At 40.3% G+C, this 23,276-nt stretch overlaps 1 protein-coding gene across 2 annotated transcripts in view; it reads right to left on the bottom strand.

The window, feature by feature from the left end:
* prlrb (prolactin receptor b) overlaps nucleotides 1–20,381 on the bottom strand; it is a 40,504-nt gene extending 20,123 nt beyond the window's left edge. For both annotated transcript variants that reach the window (XM_061895774.1, XM_061895765.1), the window contains exons 1-4: nucleotides 20,292–20,381; nucleotides 15,451–15,542; nucleotides 8,958–9,090; nucleotides 2,493–2,662 (exon numbers count right to left, since the gene is read on the bottom strand). In XM_061895774.1, the coding sequence (XP_061751758.1) occupies nucleotides 2,493–2,662; nucleotides 8,958–9,090; nucleotides 15,451–15,514 (367 nt within the window). In that variant the 5' untranslated portion in view covers nucleotides 15,515–15,542; nucleotides 20,292–20,381. The remainder of the gene's footprint in view (nucleotides 1–2,492; nucleotides 2,663–8,957; nucleotides 9,091–15,450; nucleotides 15,543–20,291) is intronic.
* Between the last annotated feature and the right edge of the window lie 2,895 nt (nucleotides 20,382–23,276).

Genomic DNA, 23,276 nt, shown 5'->3' with positions numbered 1-23,276 from the left:
AAAAGACCTAACCTCGATCCTGACCTCATGGTAAATTACCGACCGGTGTCTCACCTTCCCTTTATTTCAAAAATCCTTGAAAAAATTGTTGCGGAGCAGTTAAATGAACACTTAGCGTCTAACAATCTATGTGAAACCTTTCAATCCGGTTTCAGAGCAAATCACTCCACGGAGACAGCCCTCGCAAAAATGACTAATGATCTATTGCTAACGATGGATTCTGATGCGTCATCTATGTTGCTGCTCCTCGATCTTAGCGCTGCTTTCGATACCGTCGATCATAATATTTTATTAGAACGTATCAAAACACGAATTGGTATGTCAGACTTAGCCCTGTCTTGGTTTAACTCTTATCTTACTGATAGGATGCAGTGTGTCTCCCATAACAATGTGACCTCGGACTACGTTAAGGTAACGTGTGGAGTTCCCCAGGGTTCGGTCCTTGGCCCTGCACTCTTCAGCATCTACATGCTGCCGCTAGGTGACATCATACGCAAATACGGTGTTAGCTTTCACTGTTATGCTGATGACACCCAACTTTACATGCCCCTAAAGCTGACCAACACGCCGGATTGTAGTCAGCTGGAGGCGTGTCTTAATGAAATTAAACAATGGATGTCCGCTAACTTTTTGCAACTCAACGCCAAAAAAACGGAAATGCTGATTATCGGTCCTGCTAGACACCGAACTCTATTTAATAATACAACTCTAACATTTGACAACCAAACAATTAAACAAGGCGACACGGTAAAGAATCTGGGTGTTATCTTCGACCCAACTCTCTCCTTTGAGGCACACATTAAAAGCGTTACTAAAACGGCCTTCTTTCATCTCCGTAACATCGCTAAAATTCGCTCCATTCTGTCCACTAAAGACGCTGAGATCATTATCCATGCGTTTGTTACGTCTCGCCTCGACTACTGTAACGTATTATTTTCGGGTCTCCCCATGTCTAGCATTAAAAGATTACAGTTGGTACAAAATGCGGCTGCTAGACTTTTGACAAGAACAAGAAAGTTTGATCACATTACACCTGTACTGGCTCACCTGCACTGGCTTCCTGTGCACTTAAGATGTGACTTTAAGGTTTTACTACTTACGTATAAAATACTACACGGTCTAGCTCCATCTTATCTTGCCGATTGTATTGTACCATATGTCCCGGCAAGAAATCTGCGTTCAAAGGACTCCGGCTTATTAGTGATTCCCAAAGCCCAAAAAAAGTCTGCGGGCTATAGAGCATTTTCCGTTCGGGCTCCAGTACTCTGGAATGCCCTCCCGGTAACAGTTCGCGATGCCACCTCAGTAGAAGCATTTAAGTCTCACCTTAAAACTCATTTGTTTACTCTAGCCTTTAAATAGACTCCCTTTTTAGACCAGTTGATCTGCCGTTTCTTTTCTTTTTCTTCTATGTCCCTCTGTGTATCGGCTGGGGACATCTCTGCGCTGCTGGTCCGCTACCCTTGGGATGGTTTCCTGCTGGCTCCGCTGTGAACGGGACTCTCGCTGCTGTGTTGTATCCATTGTGGATTGAACTTTCACAGTATCATGTTAGATCCGCTCGACATCCATTGCTTTCCTCCTCTCTAAGGTTCTCATAGTCATCATTGTCACCGACGTCCCACTGGGTCATTATTGTCACCAATGTCCCACTGGGTGTGAGTTTTCCTTGCCCTTATGTGGGCCTACCGAGGATGTCGTGGTGGTTTGTGCAGCCCTTTGAGACACTAGTGATTTAGGGCTATATAAGTAAACAGTGATTGATTGATTGATTGAATTTATCACAATCTTTGCCAACTCTAACGTTTGCTGTGGTCTGGAACAACATGGCCCACAAAGAACTATCAGAAATGCAGCCATTATTACATATAGATAATGTGTCATGAGACATGCAAATATAAAATAAATACACAGAGGACAAAAAGGAAATTCAAATGAGCTCAAATATACCTACAAACGAGGCACTATGTAGACACAGCTAGCCTAAATAGCATCAATTAGTCATGGATTGACCAAATACGCCTGATACGCACTCCGGCAAATCCATGACATCGACAAAGCTCACCTTTTGTGCGTTCACGCACAGTATACAATGTTTGGTGGACAAAATGAGACAAAGTAGGATTGGCATAATACACATCCTTCTGTGGCAGCGTCGGAGAAAGTTGTACACGTAAACAAAACTACGATGAGTTCAAGGATCGCTGAGATTAATAGGACAAAACGGTGCTTGCCAAATACTCTCATCAGTGATGCATTTTTATTATAAACCCTAAACGAATGTTTGTGTCTTCCTACAGAAAATATATCGAAACAAAACATATATTTTTTTCTTCATCTTTTTCCCTTTTCGCACATTTCTGAAAGAGGTCCGAGGAGCTACTAGAGCGGCGCTAATCAAATAATGCGACGGACACCCGTAAATACCATTTATGAACTATCCTTCTGCTAGAAGAATATAAAATCCTCAATGGTTGTGGTACTAAACTCACCAATTTCCATCACGTCTATCTTCAGAACGTCCGACGTGGCGTTCCTGAGGGCGTTGGAGGCCACCACGGTCAGGTAGTAGTCCACCCAAATGGACGTATGGTTCTTGTCGAAGAAACAGGAGTTCCTCCCGGCCGTGTGGTAGTCCGGACACTCCTGCGTTCCCTCCAGTCTAAACAGACAATTAACAGTCCGTGGGTAAATCCATCCAATTTTCTGCTTAAAGTTTAAGTCCGAGTCCCAACGATAGTCACAGACTAGGTGTGGTGAAATCATCCTCTGCATTTCACCCCTGAGAGGAGCAGTGAGCAGCAGCGGTGGCCACGCTCGGGAATCATTTGGTGATTTAACCCCCAATTCCAACCCCTTGATGCTGAGTGCCAAGAAGGAAGGCAATGGGTCCCATTTTTATAGTCTTTGGTATGACTGTTGCTTTGTACACCAGTGGTTTCTTTCTTCTTCGGGATATTCCAAATGGTTGTACCGGCTATGTCAAATGTTTGTGCAATGGCTCTGATTTATTGTCCTAGTGCAGGGGTGCCCACACTTTTTCTGCAGGCGAGCTACTTTTCAATTGACCAACTCGAGGGGATCTACCTCATTTATATATATATCATTTATATTTATTTATTTATGAAAGAGACATTTTTGTAAACAAGTTAAATGTGTTTAATGATAATACAAGCATGTGTAACACATATAGATGTCTTTCTTTCACGAAGACAAGAATATAAGTTGGTGTATTACCTGATTCTGATGACTTGCATTGATTGGAATCAGACAGTAATGATGATAACGCCCACATTTTCAAATGGAGGAGAAAAAAAAGTTGTCCTTTCTCTACAATACCACATGAAAGTGGTTGGTTTTTGGCATCTAATTCATCCAGCTTCCATACACTTTACAAGAAAAACATTGGCGGCAAATTCCGTAGCTTGCTTGATTGACATTCACGGCACCCGAGGGTCTTGTGAGATGACGCTGGCTGCTGCCAGTTCATTATTATGAAAAAATGACAGAGAGGAAGGCGAGAAACACTTTTTATTTCAACAGACTTTCGCGCCGTCCCTTCCGTCAAAACTCGAAAGGCCGACTGCACATTTCCTATCTTCACAATAAAAGCCCTGCTTCATGCTGCCTGCGCTAACAAAATAAGAGTCTCGGAAAGCTGGCGATGTGCACGCCAGCTTTCTGAGGGATCGCTTGTGCACGCCAGTTTTCCGAGACTCTGTATTTAGTTAGCGCAGGCAGCATGAAGCAGGGCTTTTATTGTGAAGATAGGAAATGTGCAGTCGGCCTTTAGAGTTTTGACGGAAGGTACGGCGCGAGAGTCTGTTGAAATAAAAAGTGTTTCTCGCCTTCCTCTCGGTCATATTTTCACAATAATGATCTTGCAGCGGCCAGCGTCATCTCACAAGACCCTCCGGTACCGTGAATGTCATTTAAGTGACGTCTTGGTGAAGATTGATGATCACTCATTTTTAGGTCTATTTTTTTTTTTTAAAAGCCTGGCTGGAGATCGACTGACACACCCCCCGCGGTCGACTGGTAGCTCGCGATCGACGTAATGGGCACCCCTGGCGTAGTGGGTAGAGCAGGGGTAGGGAACCTATGGCTGTAGAGCCAGATGTGGCTCTTTTGATGACTGCATCTGGCTCTCAGATAAATCTTAGCTGACATTGCTTAACACGATAAGTAATGAATAATTCTGCTGGAATTCACAGTGCTAAAAATAACCTTCAAAATATAAAACATTCTAATGCATTTAAATCCATCCATCCGGTTCCTACCGCACCTGTTCAAGAAGTCGCATAAATGGTAAGAAGTATTTTATGTCACGATGGGGTCGTTCTCACAGGCAGACTACTCGGGACATGGCATTTAGGTAAAAACATGACTTAATTTTAACTAAAAAAAAGATACAAACAAAAATCGCTCACAGCGGTGGCACAACTTGGGCTAAGGAAGAAAGCTAACGCATAAACAGACTATGAACATAAATCAAACAAAACTTACTTGGCATGGCATGAAGCACGAAACTATGGCAAGGCATGAAACAAGTCAGCACAGAGCAAGAAAAGATCACATTGACTGACTGGCAAAGACGAGCTTAAATACTACTTCTGATTAGTGCTCGGGAAGCAGGTGAGCGGGCATTTTGTCCACCAGAGACAGTTGGACAAAATGAGTAACAATGGAAACCGGAAGAAAAACAGGAACTTAAAGAGTCCAAAAGACAAACCGCACATGGCTAAACAAAAACATGTTCAACATACGTGACATTTTATTATTATTGGTTAGCTTCAGAATAACAATGTTATGAACAAGAATGAGACTTTTTATACTCTAAAAATGTTGGTCTTACGCATTTAGTCGTATTGAGTGTTAAAAAATATGACATGGCTCTCACGGAAAAACATTTGGAAATATTTGGCTTTCATGGCTCTCTCAGCCAAAAAGGTTCCCGACCCCTTGGTTAGAGTGTCCGCCCTGAGATCGGTAGGTTGGGGGTTCAAACCCCGGCCGAGTCATACCAAAGACTATAAAAATGGGAGCCATTCTCTTACCTCCCTGCTTGGCACTCAGCATCAAGGGTTGGAATTGGGGGTTAAATCACCAGAAATGATTCCCGGGTACGGCACCGCTGCTGCTCACTGCTCCCCTCACTTCCCAGGGGGTGGTCAAGGGGATGGGTCAAATGCAGAGGACAAATTAATGTGTGTGACAATCATTGGTACTTTAACTTCTCTCACGTAGACAACCCAATTCATACTGACCCAGTGTTTTTATATACCAGGGGTCCCCAAACTTTTAGCCCCGGGGGCCGCATTGGGTTCAAATAATTTGGCCAGGGGCCGGGCTGTTTATATAGATATATATGTATGTTATCACGTATTTGATTGAAAAATGTCAGGCTCGTCCCTGACGGTTTGACTATGTCTTAGTTTTTCCTCTGCATTTGTTTTTGTTTCCTGTCCGCACTCTTATTTTGGTTCTGTTTCCTGTTTGTCTCCCTGAGTACTGTGTCCCCTCACAGCTGTGGCTGATTGGCACCTGGCCACACCTGGTGTCAATCAGCCAGACACTATTTACACCTGCTTTCTCCTCCAGTCAGTCCTGGATTATTGTCGCTCATGCCGGTTGTTTGTCGCTAATACCTCTTGTCGTTCCTACCTGTCGTCGTCCGTGCGGTAAGCTGTTCCTGTTAGTTCCTATAACTATTTACAGTTTGCTATCTCCTAGCTCCTTGTTTTGTAGTTTCCTCTTAGCTGTTAGCTGTTCACAGTTTTCCTGTTTGCTGGATCCCTGTTCCCTGTTTCCAGTTTGTCCTCGTAGCGCCTGGTTTTCGTTATTTTTGAAGAATTAAATCATGTTTACCTATTCAATGCCTGCCACCATCTCTGCATCTTGGGGTTCGTCAGCTACAACTCTTGACAGAAAAAAATGTCAGGCTTGTCCCGGACAGTTTGACTATGTCTTAGTTTTTCCTCTGCATTTGTCTTTGTTTCCTGTCGTTAGTTCCTGTCAGCTTTCTTATTTTGGTTCTGTTTCCTGTTTGTCTCCCTGAGTACTGTGTCCCCTCACAGCTGTGGCTGATTGGCACCTGGCCACACCTGGTGTCAATCAGCCAGACACTATTTACACCTGCTTTCTCCTCCAGTCAGTCCTGGATTATTGTCGCTCATGCCGGTTGTTTGTCGCTAATACCTCTTGTCGTTCCTACCTGTCGTTGTCCAAGCGGTAAGCTGTTCCTGTTAGTTCCTATAACTATTTACAGTTTGCTGTCTCCTAGCTCCTTGTTTTGTAGTTTCCTGTTAGCCGTTAGCTATTCACAGTTTTCCCGTTTGCTGGATCCCTGTTTCCAGTTCGTCCTCGTAGTTCCTGGTTTTCGTTATTTTTGAAGAATTAAATCATGTTTACCTATTCAATGCCTGCCACCATCTCTGCATCTTGGGGTTCGTCAGCTACAACTCCTGACAGAAAATGCATTTTTAGACAATGTGATTTGTTTGAGCGGCTAGGAGACTCTTAGAGTAACAAGAAACAAGCGGTAGAAAATGGATTAAAAAGGACAGATTCTAAAAAAAAATAATTTAACTTGGGTTTTACCGCAGGCGGGCCGGATCTGGCCCGTGAGCCGTAGTTTGGGGACCACTGGTATATACAGTATATATATATCCATCCATCCAATTTTATTTTTACCGCTTGTCCCGTTCGGGTGTGGCAGGGGGTGCTGGAGCCTATCTCAGCTGCATTCGGGTGGAAGGCAGGGGACACCCTGGACAAGTCGCCACCTCATCGCATATATTAAAAAATATATATATATATTTATTTTTTTTTCGTGAAAAATATTTTTCGAAATTATTAATCTATTTAGAATCGGCATGAAAAAATCCATTTGGATTGTTTTTTTACGCACCCCTACAACACACCCTTTTAGTGTCATTTGTATGTATTTGAAGTGTGATTGGCAAGAATAACATTGTCACACTAAAATGAAAAACACCACACAGGACGTGTATATTCTACTGCCGGGGTCCTCAAACTACGGCCCGTGGGCCGGATTCGGCCCGTCATCGTCCAAAATCATGACCGCGGGAAGTCCCAAGTTAAAATATTTGAATTTGAATTTTATTTTTGTATTTTAAATTTTTTTAAATCTGTCCTTTCTAATTCATTTTATACTGCTTGTTACTCTCGGTGTCTCCTAGCCCTCCAGGCAAATCATATTGTTTAAAAATGCATTTTACTGTGATGTCTTATATATATATATATATATATATATATATATATATATATATAAACAAGGTTCTACACAATACCGGGGTAGAACGGAATATACGTTAGGTCAGGAAAAAAACACAGAGGCTATTTCATCCCTACAAGCCTGTTTTTCAGGTTTCCCTGCTTTTCAGGGGATTTTATTATATATTTTATTATAAAATCCCCTGTTTTGCAGGTTACCCTGCTCTTCAAAGGATTTTATTAAACATGCATCTATTTTCTACCGCTTATCCCTTTCGGGGTGTCGGCAGATGCTGGAGCCTATGTTACTATAAAATCCTCTGAAGAGCAGGGAAACCTGTGAAACAGGCTTGTAGGGATGAAATAGCCTCTGTGTTATTTCCTGACCTAATTGTGTGTGTGTGTGTGTGTGTGTATATATATATATATATATATATATATATATATATATATATATATATATATATATATATATATATATATATATATATATCCATTTCCTACCGCTTATTCCCTTTTGGGGTCGCGGGGGGCGCTGGCGCCTATCTCAGCTACAATCGGGCGGAAGATATATATATATATATATATATATATATATATATATATATATATATATATATATATATATATATATATATATATATAAAATCGACAAATATTGCCCTCAAGTTCCTCACTCTGATGGACAAACACTTCCCCAAAGGCAACACCCTAAACAAATTATTCAACAAGAACAGCATTATATTTAGCTACAGCTGTATGAATAATATACAACAAATTATTTCAAACCACAATAAAGCAATTGCAACAGAGCCGTCTGCCCCAAAACCTGCAACTGCCGCATAAAACCTGATTGCCCTCTCAACGGGGGGTGCTTACAAACATCAGTCGTTTACCAATCAAAGTTATCACGCAAGGACATTAACACATCCGACACGTACATAGGATTAACCGAGGGGGAGTTCAAAACCAGATGGAACAATCACAAGGTTTCTTTTAGTAACCAAAATCTGCGGAATTCTACAGAACTCAGCAAGCACATTTGGAACCTCAAAGACAATAATGTTGAATATTCCATAACATGGCAAATTATTGCATCCAGCACACCTTACAACAGTGGTAATAAAAGATGCAACCTATGCTTAAAAGAGAAACTGTTTATTGTATACCACCCAGGCCTGTCATCCCTCAACAAGCGCAGTGAAATTGTATCAGCATGCCTTCACAGACGGAAACCCTTCCTAGGTAACACATGAGCCAATCACCACACCCCTACGCCTGCCTGTACCCACCCACTCTGTGCCCTATATAGACCATTGTATGTGAATGCTTCCATTAAAATCTCCTGATGATTGAGGGAACCCCTCATGAAACAGTTCTGTAGAGTTGAAGTAGTCTTGTGATTTTCCCCCACACATACATATATACATATACAGCCCAGCCCAGACCCCGGCTAAATTTTTTTAACACAATGCGGCGGGTCAAAAAGTTTGGGGACCCCTGTTCTACAGTGTAAAAGTGTTTCTGGAAACATTATTTTGGTGGAATTGTGACAAACAGGAATGTTCACACCCTTAGTGAACAGATATTGAAATGTATTTTAAGGCTATATGTATATTTTTTGTTCCATCAAAATAAGCGAGGCCCCTCCCTCGCCTGCCTACCCTGACCACAGGTCCCTGGTGCAAACCCCAGACCACATCTAACCACGTGGCACTCACCCTTCTTTCTGGTAGTAGAGGCGGTGCGTCGTCGGCAGTCCTCCGTCCAAGCCCGGCTCCCACCGGCAGGTGAACGTCTCCTTCTCAGGGGACCGGCAGCCGAGCAGGACCGGTCTCCCTGGTGAGGTCAAACCTGGAAAAAGAGTGACAAAAATAAATAAATAAATCAAATTGGTTTAAGACTTAGAGATTTTTCGGTCATCCTGTGACTTTAAATAATGTTCTTTCGAGCCTGTTTATGTTAAAGTTAAGTTAAGGTACTATAGAGCGTTTTCCGTTCGGGCTCCAGTACTCTGGAATGCCCTCCCGGTAACAGTTCGAGATGCTACCTCACCTTAAAACTCATCTGTATACTCTAGCCTTTAAATAGACCTCCTTTTTAGACCAGTTGATCTGCCGCTTCTTTTCTTCCTCCTATGTCCCCCCCTCCCTTGTGGAGGGGGTCCGGTCCGATGACCATGGATGAAATACTGGCTGTCCAGAGTCGAGACCCAGGATGGACCGCTCGCCTGTATCGGTTGGGGACATCTCTACGCTGCTGATCCGCCTCCGCTTGGGATGGTTTCCTGTGGACGGGACTCTCGCTGCTGTCTTGGATCCGCTTTGAACTGAACTCTCGCGGCTGTGTTGGAGCCACTATGGATTGAACTTTCACAGTATCATGTTAGACCCGCTCGACATCCATTGCTTTCGGTCCCCTAGAGGGGGAGGGGGGTTGCCCACATCTGAGGTCCTCTCCAAGGTTTCTCATAGTCAGCATTGTCACTGGCGTCCCACTGGATGTGAATTCTCCCTGCCCACTGGGTGTGAGTTTTCCTTGCCCTTTTGTGGGTTCTTCCGAGGATGTCGTAGTCGTAATGATTTGTGCAGTCCTTTGAGACATTTGTGATTTGGGGCTATATAAATAAACATTGATTGATTGATTGAAACTCGAACCCGGTTGGGACTCGAACCTAGGTAGGTATTTAGAAAATTTTGGGGGACTTTTGCCGACTTTTCTCATCCCCCCCCCTACTTCCCCTGGGACTTTGCTGGGTGCGTTTTGGACATTTTTTCTATCCCAGGACTTGTGTGGCCGGCGGCGGGACTCCTGGGACTGGAACCCCGGGGAGGTATTTAGGACACAATTGGGACTTTTGAACATTTTGGCCGCCTTTTACCCCTCTTCTTCCCCGCTTTGTCACACACAGATTATGACCCATCCCCTTGTTCACCCCCTGGGAGGTGAGGGGGAGCAGTGAGCAGCAGCGGTGGCCACGCCCTGGGAGTCACTTTTGGTGATTTAACCCCCAATTCCAACCCTTGATGCTGAGTGCCAAGCAGGGAGGTAATGGCTCCCCATTTTGAACTCTGTCTCTGCCTGATTCCTTGCTGCTCGTCTGTGTAATGAAGGTCATCAGTGTTTGAACCTGACAAATAATCGCCAGGCGCACGACCCTCCACTTCTCCCGCGTGTATCCAGCAGCAAACGTCCCCCTCAGCACAAAAAAAATAAGGAAGTGAAGTATATTTATATAGCGCTTTTCTCTAGTGACTCAAAGCGCTTTACATTTTGCCCTGCGGCAATTCAAGGAAATACGGTATCTATATCAAAATACAGTTTGTTTATTTTATTTTATAATAGAGCGGCCATGCCAGCAACTTGACGGTTCCAGGTTTGATCCTCGCTTCCGCTATCCTAGTCACTGCCGTTGTGTCATTGAGCAAGACACTTTACCCACCTGCTCCCAGTGCCACCCACACTGGTTTAAATGTAACTTAGATATTGGGTTTCACTATGTAAAGTGCTTTGAGTCCCTAGAGAAAAGCGCTATATAAATATAATTCACTTCACTTTACATAGTGAAACCCAATATCGAAGTTACATTTAAACCAGTGTGGGTAAAGTGTCTTGCTCAAGGACACAACGGCAGTGGCTAGGATGGCGGAAGCGGGAATCGAACCTGCAACCCTCAAGTTGCTGGCACGACCACTCTACCAAACGAGCTATGCCGGAAGGAAAGGAAGCGTCCGCCTTCGTCGAGAGCCTGCCTTGAAAAATTCTAATTTCAGCTGACTAAAGTGAGGCATAAATTGCAGGATTGCAACACGGCACATTCCCGAGGGACTGACCTTTAAAGACTAATAATGTGGATTTTCAATCTTCGTAGCTCTCCTTTCTAAAAAAAAAAAAAAAAAAAAGAGAACTCTTTATCCCAGCAGGTCACCGTGCGCCTGAAGGCACCATCTTATTTCAGAGCTCTAACCAGTTGCCTGGCAATGTCCCAAAGCCAACTGCTGTTGTGATGTTTTTCATTCACTATTTGGACTGATTGACCATTTTTAGGGTCCGCCCTGCCTTATGGCAAAGGACTCCACATGCTTCAAAACTCACCAAAGTTGACACACACGTCGGTCTACCGTGACACCCCAACATATTAGGCAACCAAACCCCAAAAATGAAAATTACGCGCTAGCGCCCCCTAGGAAAAAAAAACAAAAAACAGACTGCTTGTAACTTCCGTTAGGAATGTCGTAGAGACATGAAACAAAAACCTCTATGTAGGTCTGACTTAGACCTACATTTCCAATAAAAAACGTCTATACCCAAAATCAACAGAAATTTTGCAAAAACTCACTCAAAGCAAAATTTTCGCAAAAAAATGCTATTTTTGCCTCTTTGAGCTTTAATTTGACCCCTTTAAAATGCTTCAAAACTCACCAAACTTGGCACACACATCAGGACTGGCAGAAATTGCGATCTAATGAAAATCTTTTTTTAATAAAACTCAAAATTGCGCTCTAGCGCAATTTTTGAATAAAACACAGAAAAAACTGCTTCCAGGAGGAAAACACAGACAAAACTGCTTGTAACTTCCGGTAGGAATGCCGGAGAGACATGAAACAAAAACTTCTATGTAGGTCTCACTTAGACCTACATTTAGATAATTGACATCCTTTGGCAAAAATCAACAGGAAGTTAAAAATTGCCCCTTCAAAATAAAAGTTTTGTGAAAACCTGTCACCTTTTTCAAATCGAAACTCCTCCCAGTGCGTTTGTCGTTTCGGCTTCAAACTCGCACAGGAGAGAGATTGAACCCTTTTGATAAAAGTGGTAGAACAAAGTTTTGATTACTGCTGCGGTTTGGATTTTACGCGCCTTCAAAAAAACCCTGCGCAAAGTTTCCCAAAAAATTTCTTTTTTGCCTCTTTAAATTGTAATTTGACCCCTTTAAAATGCTTCAAAGTGCAAGTTAAAGCTCTACTATGCAAAGCAAAAGCCCTTTATCAACAACATCCAGAATCGCCGATCTGTAATTTCACCCCCTTAACATGCTTCAAAACTCACCAAATTTTACACACATACCAGGACTGGCAAAAACTGCCATCTAATAAAAAACCAAACCCCAAAAATCTAAATTGCGCTTAGCGCCCCCTTGGAAAAAACCCAGACAAAACTGCATGTAATTTCTGTTAGAAATGTCGTAGCGACATGAAATAAAAACCTCTATGTTGGTCTGACTTAGACCACGGCTTGAGTAGCGGCGGCAGCGGCCAAAGGCGGACCCGACCAACGCTGCTTGCAGCTTTAATTATTATTATTCTTTATTATTATTCCGCACCGTCGCACCCCAATTTCACCCCCTTAACATGCTTCAAAACTGACCAAAGTTGACACACACGTCGGTCTACCGTGACACCCCAACATATTAAGCAACCAAACCCCAAAAATCAAAATTGCGCGCTAGCGCCCCCTAGGAAGAGATTAAAACCAGACTGCTGGTAACTTCCGTTAGGAATGTCGTAGAGACATGAAACAAAAACCTCTGTGTAGGTCTGACTTAGACCTACATTTCCAATAAAAAAACGTCTATACCCAAAATCAACAGAAATTTTGCAAAAACTCACTCAAAGCAAAATTTTCGCAAAAAGTGCTATTTTTGCCTCTTTGAGCTTTAATTTGACCCCCATAAAATGCTTCAAAACTCACCAAACTTGGCACACACATCAGGACTGGCAGAAATTGCGATTTAGTGAAGAAACCAAACCTTAAAACTCAAAATTGCATTCTATTGCAATTTTTTAATGAAACACAGAAAAATCTGCTCCTAGGAAGAGGAAACAGATAAAACTGCTTGTAACTTCTGGTAGGAATGTCGGACAGACCTGAAACAAAAACCTCAATGTAGGTCTCACTTAGACCTACATTTTGATGATTGGCATCTTTCAGTTGAAATCAACAGGAAGTTGGCAATTACCCCTTCAAAATAAAAGTTTTGTAAAAAGCTGTCACCTTTTTCCAGACAAAACTGCTTGTAACTTCTGTTAGGAATGTTGTAGAGACATGAAACAAAGACCTCTATGTTGGTCTGACTAAGACCAGGGCTTCAGTCGCGGGGACAGCAGCCGAAGCGGAGCGGCCAAAGGCGGACCCAACCAACGCTGCTTGCAGCTTTAATTAGGGTCCGCCCTGTATGGCAAAGGACTCCATGTCCTTTGCCATGGCAAGGACCCTATTGAATCTACTGCGTTTTATTATTATTAGGGTCCGCCCTGCCTATGGCAAAGGACTCCACAGGAGTCCTTTGCCATAGGCAAGGACCCTATTGTTCCTGTAACGTTTTATTATTCTTTATTATTATTCTTTCTTCCGCACCTACGCGCTGCAACTTGACCCCCTTAACATAATTCAAAACTCACCAAAGTTGACACACACGTCGGTCTACCGTGACACCCCAACATATTAAGCAACCAAACGCCAAAAATCTAAATTGCGCGCTAGCGCCCCCTAGGAAGAGATTAAAAACAGACTGCTTGTAACTTCCGTTAGGAATGTCGTAGAGACATGAAACAAAAACCTCTGTGTAGGTCTGACTTAGACCTACATTTCCAATAAAAAAACGTCTATACCCAAAATCAACAGAAATTTTGCAAAAACTCATTCAAAGCAAAATTTTCGCAAAAAATGCTATTTTTGCCTCTTTGAGCTTTAATTTGACCCCTTTTAAAATGCTTCAAAACTCACCAAACTTGCCAGACACATCAGGACTGGCAGAAATTGCGATCTAATGAAAAAATTTTTTTAATAAAACTCAAAATTGCGCTCTAGCGCAATTTTTGAATAAAACACAGAAAAAACTGCTTCCAGGAGGAAAACACAGACAAAACTGCTTGTAACTTCCGGTAGGAATGCCGGAGAGACATGAAACAAAAACTTCTATGTAGGTCTCACTTAGACCTACATTTAGATAATTGACATCCTTTGGCAAAAATCAACAGGAAGTTAAAAATTGCCCCTTCAAAATAAAAGTTTTGTGAAAACCCGTCACCTTTTTCAAATCGAAACTCCTCCCAGTGCGTTTGTCGTTTCGGCTTCAAACTCGCACAGGAGAGAGATTGAACCCTTTTGATAAAAGTGGTAGAACAAAGTTTTGATTACTGCTGCGGTTTGGATTTTACGCGCCTTCAAAAAAAACCTGCGCAAAGTTTCCTAAAAAATGTCTTTTTTGCCTCTTTAAATTGTAATTTGACCCCCTTAAAATGCTTCAAAGTGCAAGTTAAAGCTCTACTATGCAAAGCAAAAGCCCTTTATCAACAACATCCAGAATTGCCGATCTGTAATTTCACCCCCTTAACATGCTTCAAAACTCACCAAATTTTGCACACATATCAGGACCGGCAAAAACTGCCATCTAATAAAAAAACAAACCCCAAAAATCTAAATTGCGCTTAGCGCCCCCTTGGAAAAAACCCAGACAAAACTGCATGTAACTTCCGGTAGGAATGCCGGAAAGACATGAAACAAAAACTTCTATGTAGGTCTCACTTAGACCTACATTTAGATAATTGACATCCTTTGGCAAAAATCAACAGGAAGTTAAAAATTGCCCCTTCAAAATAAAAGTTTTGTGAAAACCCGTCACCTTTTTTCAAAAGTTATCTCCTCTGAGCGCGTTTGTCGTTTCGGCTTCAAACTCACACAGGAGAGAGTTGTGACACTTCTGATTAAAAGTATGGATCAGTGTTTTGATAAGTTTTCAAGTTTTAATTTTACGCGCCTTCAAAGAACCCCTGCGCAAAGTTTCCTAAAAAATGTCTTTTTTGCCTCTTTAAATTTGACCCCCTTAAAATGCTTCAAAGTGCAAGTTAAAGCAAAGCAAAAGCCCTTTATCAACAACATCCAGAATTGCCGATCTGTAATTTCACCCCCTTAACATGCTTCAAAACTCACCAAATTTTGCACACATATCAGGACCGGCAAAAACTGCCATCTAATAAAAAAAACAAACCCCAAAAATCTAAATTGCGCTTAGCGCCCCCTTGGAAAAAACCCAGACAAAACTGCATGTAACTTCTGTTAGAAATGTCGTAGAGACATGAAATAAAAACCTCTATGTTGGTCTCACTTAGACCGGGGCTTGAGTAGCGGCGGCAGCGGCCGAAGGCGGACCCGACCAACGCTGCTTGCAGCTTTAATTATGTTTGTTTTTTTTTCCTCACAAAGACCACTAACCGCATCGGGCAACTGAAAAAAGCAGCAGCAGCAGCATCATGGCCCCAGAAACGCCCCTCCTCATTTTGTCACCAGCCGGTACGCCGCTCGCCCTGGAATGGAAAACAAAAGGAAGACCAGGTGTCAGTTTGAGTAAGGAACATAACACAACATGACGGGCAGCTCGACTCTTGTGTTGTGTTTGCAGCACAAACAAGGCGCCGTAAAGGGCAGCACTGTTTTGCACGTGAACGCATCGAGGGCCACATCGCAGTATTGGCCGCTTTTTACAGTGAATAACGAATAAGTACAACACCCCCGTTTCCATATGAGTTGGGAAATTGCGTTAGATGGTAAATATAAACGGAATACAATATTTTGCAAATCCTTTTCAACCCATATTCAGTTGAATGCACAACAAAAACAAGATATTTGATTTTTTTTTTTTGCAAATACAGTGGGGCAAAAAAGTATTTAGTCAGCCAGCGATTGTGCAAGTTCTCCCACTTAAAATGATGACAGAGTTCTGTAATGTTCATCATAGGTACACTTCAACTGTGAGAGACAGAATGTGAAAAAAAAATCCAGGAATTCAATTCAATTTAAAGAATTTATTTGTAAATTATGGTGGAAAATAAGTATTTGGTCAACCATTCAAAGCTCTCACTGATGGAAGGAGGTTTTGGCTCAAAATGTCACGATACATGGCCCCATTCATTCTTTCCTTAACACGGATCCATCGTCCTGTCCCCTTAGCAGAAAAACAGCCCCAAAGCATGATGTTTCCAACCCCATGCTTCACAGTAGGTATGGTGTTCTTGGGATGCAACTCAGTATTCTTCTTCCTCCAAACACGACGAGTTGAGTTGATACCAAAATGGATACATGGATGATACAGCAGAGGATTGGGAGAATGTCATGTGGTCAGATGAAACCAAAATAAAACTTTTTGGTATAAACTCAACTTGGCATTAGTTTCTGGCATGTTCTCCCCGTGAATGCGTGGGTTCCCTCCGGGTACTCCGGCTTCCTCCCACTTCCAAAGACATGCACCTGGGGATAGGTTGATTGGCAACACTAAATGGCCCCTAGTGTGTGAATGTTGTCTGTCTATCTGTGTTGGCCCTGCGATGAGGTGGCGACTTGTTCAGGGTGTACCCCGCCTCCCGCTCTAATGAAGCTGAGATAGGCTCCAGCGACCCCAAAAGGGACAAGCGGTAGTAAAATGGATGGATTGATGGAAAACTGGCAGCTCAAGTCTCCAGAATTATTATTCATAGCTGTATGTAGAAGTGGCTGATTGCATCAGCACTGCTCTTTTAATGTCCTTTGTTATTTCTTTATATTTGATGTTTTTTGATGTGTGCTATGGCTTTGAGGTTTTTTTTTGTATTATTATTTTTTTCGACCACCTCTCCAGGAGCCTAGGATTAGACTGATTTTTGTATTTATTTATTTTATTTATTTTTTTTCCTCCTCCGTCCCCTTCCCAATTGTTTACCTGTATCTCACCTTTTTTGTAAGGTGTGCAGGAAGTTGGCAGACCCCGTCAGCGATCCTGTTCTGTCTCCCTGTAATGTTTGTCTGATCTTGAATGGGATGGTGCTGAAAATTTTAATTTCCCCTTGGGGATTAAAAATTTTTTTCTGATTCTGATTCTGATTAAAATATAACTTTTTTACCTTTTTTTTTTTATTTTTACCTTAGTTTTTTTTTTTTTTTAAAGGCGACTGAGCTGCTGGTGTTTTACCGTAAAATTTACAGTTTTTACAGCGTATTATTGCAAATGGAAAAAAAGCTTCCGGGGTTGTTGTTTTTTACGGGTAAAATTCTGTTAAATGAACTGGATTTTTTTTATTCTATTTTATTATTATTTTTTACCGTAAAGTCTATTATTATTTTTACAGTTTACAATTTTACTGATAACTTGCTTATAAATCATCAGTCAAGCAGATATTTTAAGTATTATTTTTTTATTTTAACAGAAAATGTTTGGAGTGTGTAATAATATAAAATTTGTTATATTCAAGTTGAAAAGATACGCAATTGCTTGAAGTACATGTCATTTTTTTTTTCTTGTACATTTAGCAAGAAAATAATTTATAATATTATTTATTATTTTCCGGCTTTTGCAGGCCAAATACAATGATGCGGCGGGCCAGATGTGGCCCCGGGTCTTGAGTTTGGCACCTGTGCTAAATGTTTGAAGACAAAACCTAGTGTCAGCTTTGTGTTATGAGTGATATATTATTACTTATAACAAGCATAGTAGTGAGAGTCCAGTCCATAGTGGATCTAACATAATAGTGAGAGTCCAGTCCATAGTGGATCTAACATAATAGTGAGAGTCCAGTCCATAGTGGATCTAACATAATAGTGAGAGTCCAGTCCATAGTGGATCTAACATAATAGTGTGAGAGTCCAGTCCATAGTGGATCTAACATAATAGTGAGAGTCCAGTCCATAGTGGATCTAACATAATAGTGAGAGAGTCCAATCCATAGTGGATCTAACATAATAGTGTGAGAGTCCAGTCCATAGTGGATCTAACATAATAGTGAGAGTCCAGTCCATAGTGGATCTAACATAATAGTGTGAAAGTCCAGTCCATAGTGGATCTAACATAATAGTGAGAGTCCAGTCCATAGTGGATCTAACATAATAGTGAGAGTCCAGTCCATAGTGGATCTAACATAATAGTGAGAGTCCAGTCCATAGTGGATCTAACATAATAATGAGAGTCCAGTCCATAGTGGATCTAACATAATAGTGAGAGTCCAGTCCATAGTGGATCCAACATAATAGTGAGAGTCCAGTCCATAGTGGATCTAACATAATAGTGAGAGTCCAGTCCATAGTGGATCTAACATAATAGTGAGAGTCCAGTCCATAGTGGATCTAACATAATAGTGAGAGTCCAGTCCATAGTGGATCTAACATAATAGTGTGAGAGTCCAGTCCATAGTGGATCTAACATAATAGTGAGAGTCCAGTCCATAGTGGATCTAACATAATAGTGAGAGAGTCCAATCCATAGTGGATCTAACATAATAGTGAGAGTCCAGTCCATAGTGGATCTAACATAATAGTGAGAGTCCAGTCCATAGTGGATCTAACATAATAGTGTGAAAGTCCAGTCCATAGTGGATCTAACATAATAGTGAGAGTCCAGTCCATAGTGGATCTAACATAATAGTGAGAGTCCAATCCATAGTGGATCTAACATAATAGTGAGAGTCCAGTCTATAGTGGATCTAACATAATAGTGTGAGTCCAGTCCATAGTGGATCTAACATAATAGTGAGAGTCCAGTCCATAGTGGATCTAACATAATAGTGAGAGTCCAGTCCATAGTGGATCTAACATAATAGTGAGAGTCCAGTCCATAGTGGATCTAACATAATAGTGAGAGTCCAGTCCATGGTGGATCTAACATAATGGTGAGAGTCCAGTCCATAGTGGATCCAGCATAATAGTGAGAGTCCAGTCCATGGTGGATCTAACATAATAGTGAGAGTCCAGTCCATGGTGGATCTAACATAATAGTGTGAGAGTCCAGTCCATAGTGGATCTAACATAATAGTGAGAGTCCAGTCCATAGTGGATCTAACATAATAGTGAGAGTCCAGTCCATGGTGGATCTAACATAATAGTGTGAGAGTCCAGTCCATAGTGGATCTAACATAATAGTGAGAGTCCAGTCCATAGTGGATCTAACATAATAGTGTGAGTCCAGTCCATAGTGGATATAACATAACAGTGAGAGTCCAGTCCATGGTGGATCTAACATAATGGTGAGAGTCCAGTCCATAGTGGATCCAGCATAATAGTGAGAGTCCAGTCCATGGTGGATCTAACATAATAGTGAGAGTCCAGTCCATAGTGGATCCAGCATAATAGTGAGAGTCCAGTCCATGGTGGATCTAACATAATAGTGAGAGTCCAATCCGTAGTGGATCTAACATAATAGTGAGAGTCCAGTCTATAGTGGATCTTACATAATAGTGAGAGTCCAGTCCATAGTGGATCTAACATAATAGTGAGAGTCCAGTCCATGGTGGATCTAACATAATAGTGTGAGAGTCCAGTCCATAGTGGATCTAACAAAATAGTGAGAGTCCAGTCCATAGTGGATCTAACATAATAGTGAGAGTCCAGTCCATAGTGGATCTAACATAATAGTGAGAGTCCAGTCCATGGTGGATCTAACATAATAGTGTGAGAGTCCAGTCCATAGTGGATCTAACATAATAGTGAGAGTCCAGTCCATAGTGGATCCAACATAATAGTGGGAGTCCAGTCCATAGTGGATCTAACATAATAGTGAGAGTCCAGTCCATAGTGGATCTAACATGATAGTGATAGTCCAGTCCATAGTGGATCTAACATGATAGTGAGAGTCCAGTCCATAGTGGATCCAGCATAATAGTGAGAGTCCAGTCCATGGTGGATCTAACATAATAGTGAGAGTCCAGTCCATAGTGGATCTAACATAATAGTGAGAGTCCAGTCCATGGTGGATCTAACATAATAGTGAGAGTCCAGTCCATAGTGGATCCAACATAATAGCTACGGCCAACAAATAATCACCTTTTAAAGGACATGCAAACGTATGCAAAACAAGCCATTTTTGAGTCAAAATTGAAAGCGCAAACACGTTTAGAATAAAAACGAAGTGCTTTTTTTGACGCTTTTTTCTTTCGCGTTGCACACAAATGGACTCGGCGGGCCAGATCTGGACCCCCGGGTCTGGAGTTTGAAAATTGTGCACGAATGGAATCACTCATAAAGAGTCATTCCAACACATTTACAGCCAAACAAATGTCATTACTTTTGTATTTTCTAACATTGCATGCACTTACCTGACAACACCAAACCTGGTAGGAATGTGCTTCTTTTTTTTTTTTCTTTCTTTTTTTTTCTGGTATTCGTTGCCTTTCCTTGCCACAGCCAGCCTGGAAAATACACGAGAAAAACACACTCAGGTTCCATCAGAAGTGACTGAGCCATAATTGTTATTTCCTTCATCTTTTTCCTTTTCCGTAACTTAGCAACAAAAAGCAGCTTTGCAAAGGGAACCTTGGGCTTAGTATATTCCTCTCGGACTATTTTTATTTTATTATAGAAGCTTTACTTAATATTAGGAAATGGTTATATTACCAAAAAAAAAAAAAAAAAAAGCCTTAAAGTTAAGACACGCCCCTCTACTGTTTTTAATTGAAATGACTAGTTGTTTACCTACCTTACATTTATGTGTTTAAAAAATTCCCTTTTATTTTTTTGTTGTCCAAAAATACACATGCAAAATACCTAAATATGTTTTAAGTCACAAGCCAAAAAAAAAGGCTCCACAAAATCCCCGAACTGCAACACAAAATTGCAAAAAGTACAGTCCAAGGATGCTGAGCATTGCATTTTGAATGCTGACACCTTTAGAAGAGTGTTGCGTTCACGTACCTGCTTTCTGCGCGTCAGCGTGACGGACGCGGGGATATCGAGCGAGGGATGGGCGGGGCTAGGGCCGATACCAAGAAGGCGGGTTTATGTTGATATTCTGAAGTGAGCGTTCTTTTCCACAACTATCTGTTTTATATATTTCTTACATTGTTGTATCTAAATATAGAATAAAAAATACAAAAAAAAATTAATACATTGTAATTATGTTTGCATTATTGCTAAAAAAATATTGCATAATTCATTTAATTGATTTTTTTTTACATTTTCATGTAATTTATTCACTCTAATTATACTCTTAATTAACACATTTATTGCAAAGTTTAAAGTAAAAAGTATATCAGCGCCTCCTGCATTGACTTGATATCAAATCCACACTAAAATCACCAGTATGGCCCAACCTTTATCTGGCTGGTGCGCAGCCGCAGACCAATACAAGTGTATAATACTGCAACAAAATAAAATAATGCTTGATATTTTTAAGTTTGCGTTATTTTCCAAAAATATCTGTTTTTATATTTTTGACATTGTTGTATTTAAATATAGAATAAAAATACAAAAACAATTGGATATAACGTAATGATGTCGGCATTATTGACATTGTTGTTGTGTAATATTGCTAAAAAAATATTGCATAATTCATTTATGTGATTTTTTTTACATTTTCATGTAATTTTTTAACTCTAATTATACTCTTAATCAACACATTTATTGCAAAGTTTAAAGTAAAAAGTATATCAGCGTATCCTGCATTGACTTGATATCAAATCCACACAAAAATCAGCAGTATGGCCCAACCCTTATCTCGCTGCTGCGCAGCCGCAGACCAACACGAGTGTATAATACTGCAAAAAAAAAAAAAAAAAATGCTTGATATTTTTAAGTTAGCGTTATTTTCCAAAAATATCTGTTTATATATTTTTTACATTGTTGTATTTAAATATAGAATAAAAAATACAAAAAGAATTGAATATAACGTAATGATGTTGGCATTATTGACATTATTGTTGTGCAATATTGCTAAAAAATATTGCATAATTCAGTTATGTGATTTTTTTTACATTTTCATGTAATTTATTCACTCTGATTATACTCTTAATCAACACATTTATTGCAAAGTTTAAAGTAAAAAGTATATCAGCGTATCCTGCATTGACTTGATATCAAATCCACACTAAAATCAGCAGTATGGCCCAACCCTTACCTCACTGGTGCGCAGCCGCAGACCAACACGAGTGTTATAATATTGCTAAAAAAAAAAATGCTTGATATTTTTAAGTTAGCGTTATTTTCCAAAAATATCTGTTTTTATATTTTTGACATTGTTGTATTTAAATATGGAATAAAAAATACAAAAACAATTGAATATAACGTAATGATGTTGGCATTATTGACATTGTTGTTGTGTAATATTGCTAAAAAAAATTGCATAACCCATTTATTTGAATTTTTTGAAATTTATTTACTCTGATTATAATCATGATTAACAATTCTAATGGAAATGTTCAAGTAAAAAGTATATCAGCATACCCTGCATTTACCCGATATCAAATCTACGCAGAAATCGGCAGTATCGCCCAACCCTTACCTCGCTCTTGCGCAGCCGCAGACCAATAAAAATAATGCTTGATATTTTTTACGTTAGCGTTATTTCCCATGAATATTTGTTTTATATTGTTACATTGTTGTATTAAAAATATATAATAAAACGTACAATAACGATATGTTTGCATTATTGATTTTATTTTTCAAAACAAGTGTGTAATATTGCTAAAAAAAATAATGCATATTTCGTTTGATTTTTTTTTTTACATCTCATGACTTTCATTTACTCCGATTATACTCTTGATCAACACATTTAATGCAAATTTTCAAGAAAAAAAAAGTATATCAGCCTACCCTGCATTGACTTGATATCAAATCCACGCATACATCAGCAGTATCGTTCAACCTTTACCTCGCTCGTGCGCAGCCGCAGACCATTACGAGTGTGTAATATTGCTAAAAAAAAAAAAATGCTTGATCTTTTTAAATTAACGTTCTTCTCCATAAATATCTGTTTTATATTGTTACATATTTTGCATTTAAATATAGAATTTTTTTTTTTTAAATCGTAATAATGTTTGCATTATTGACGTTATTTGTGTGTAATATTGCTAAAAAAAAAATACACAATTCGTTTATTTGACTTTTTCACATGTTATGTCATTTATTTACTCTGATTATACTCATAAATAACAAATTTAATGCCAAATTTCAAGTAAAAAGTATATCAGCGTATCCTGTGTTTACTTGATATCAAATCCACGCACAGAACACCAGTATTGTACTCTCGTGCGCAGCCGCAGACCAATACGAGTGTGTAATATTACTAAAAAAAATAATAATGCTTG

This window comes from Nerophis ophidion, linkage group LG01, assembly GCF_033978795.1.
Source record: "Nerophis ophidion isolate RoL-2023_Sa linkage group LG01, RoL_Noph_v1.0, whole genome shotgun sequence".
NCBI lineage: Eukaryota > Metazoa > Chordata > Actinopteri > Syngnathiformes > Syngnathidae > Nerophis > Nerophis ophidion.
Note: the sequence above shows the minus strand (reverse complement) of the source record. Positions and strands in the feature narration are given on the sequence as shown.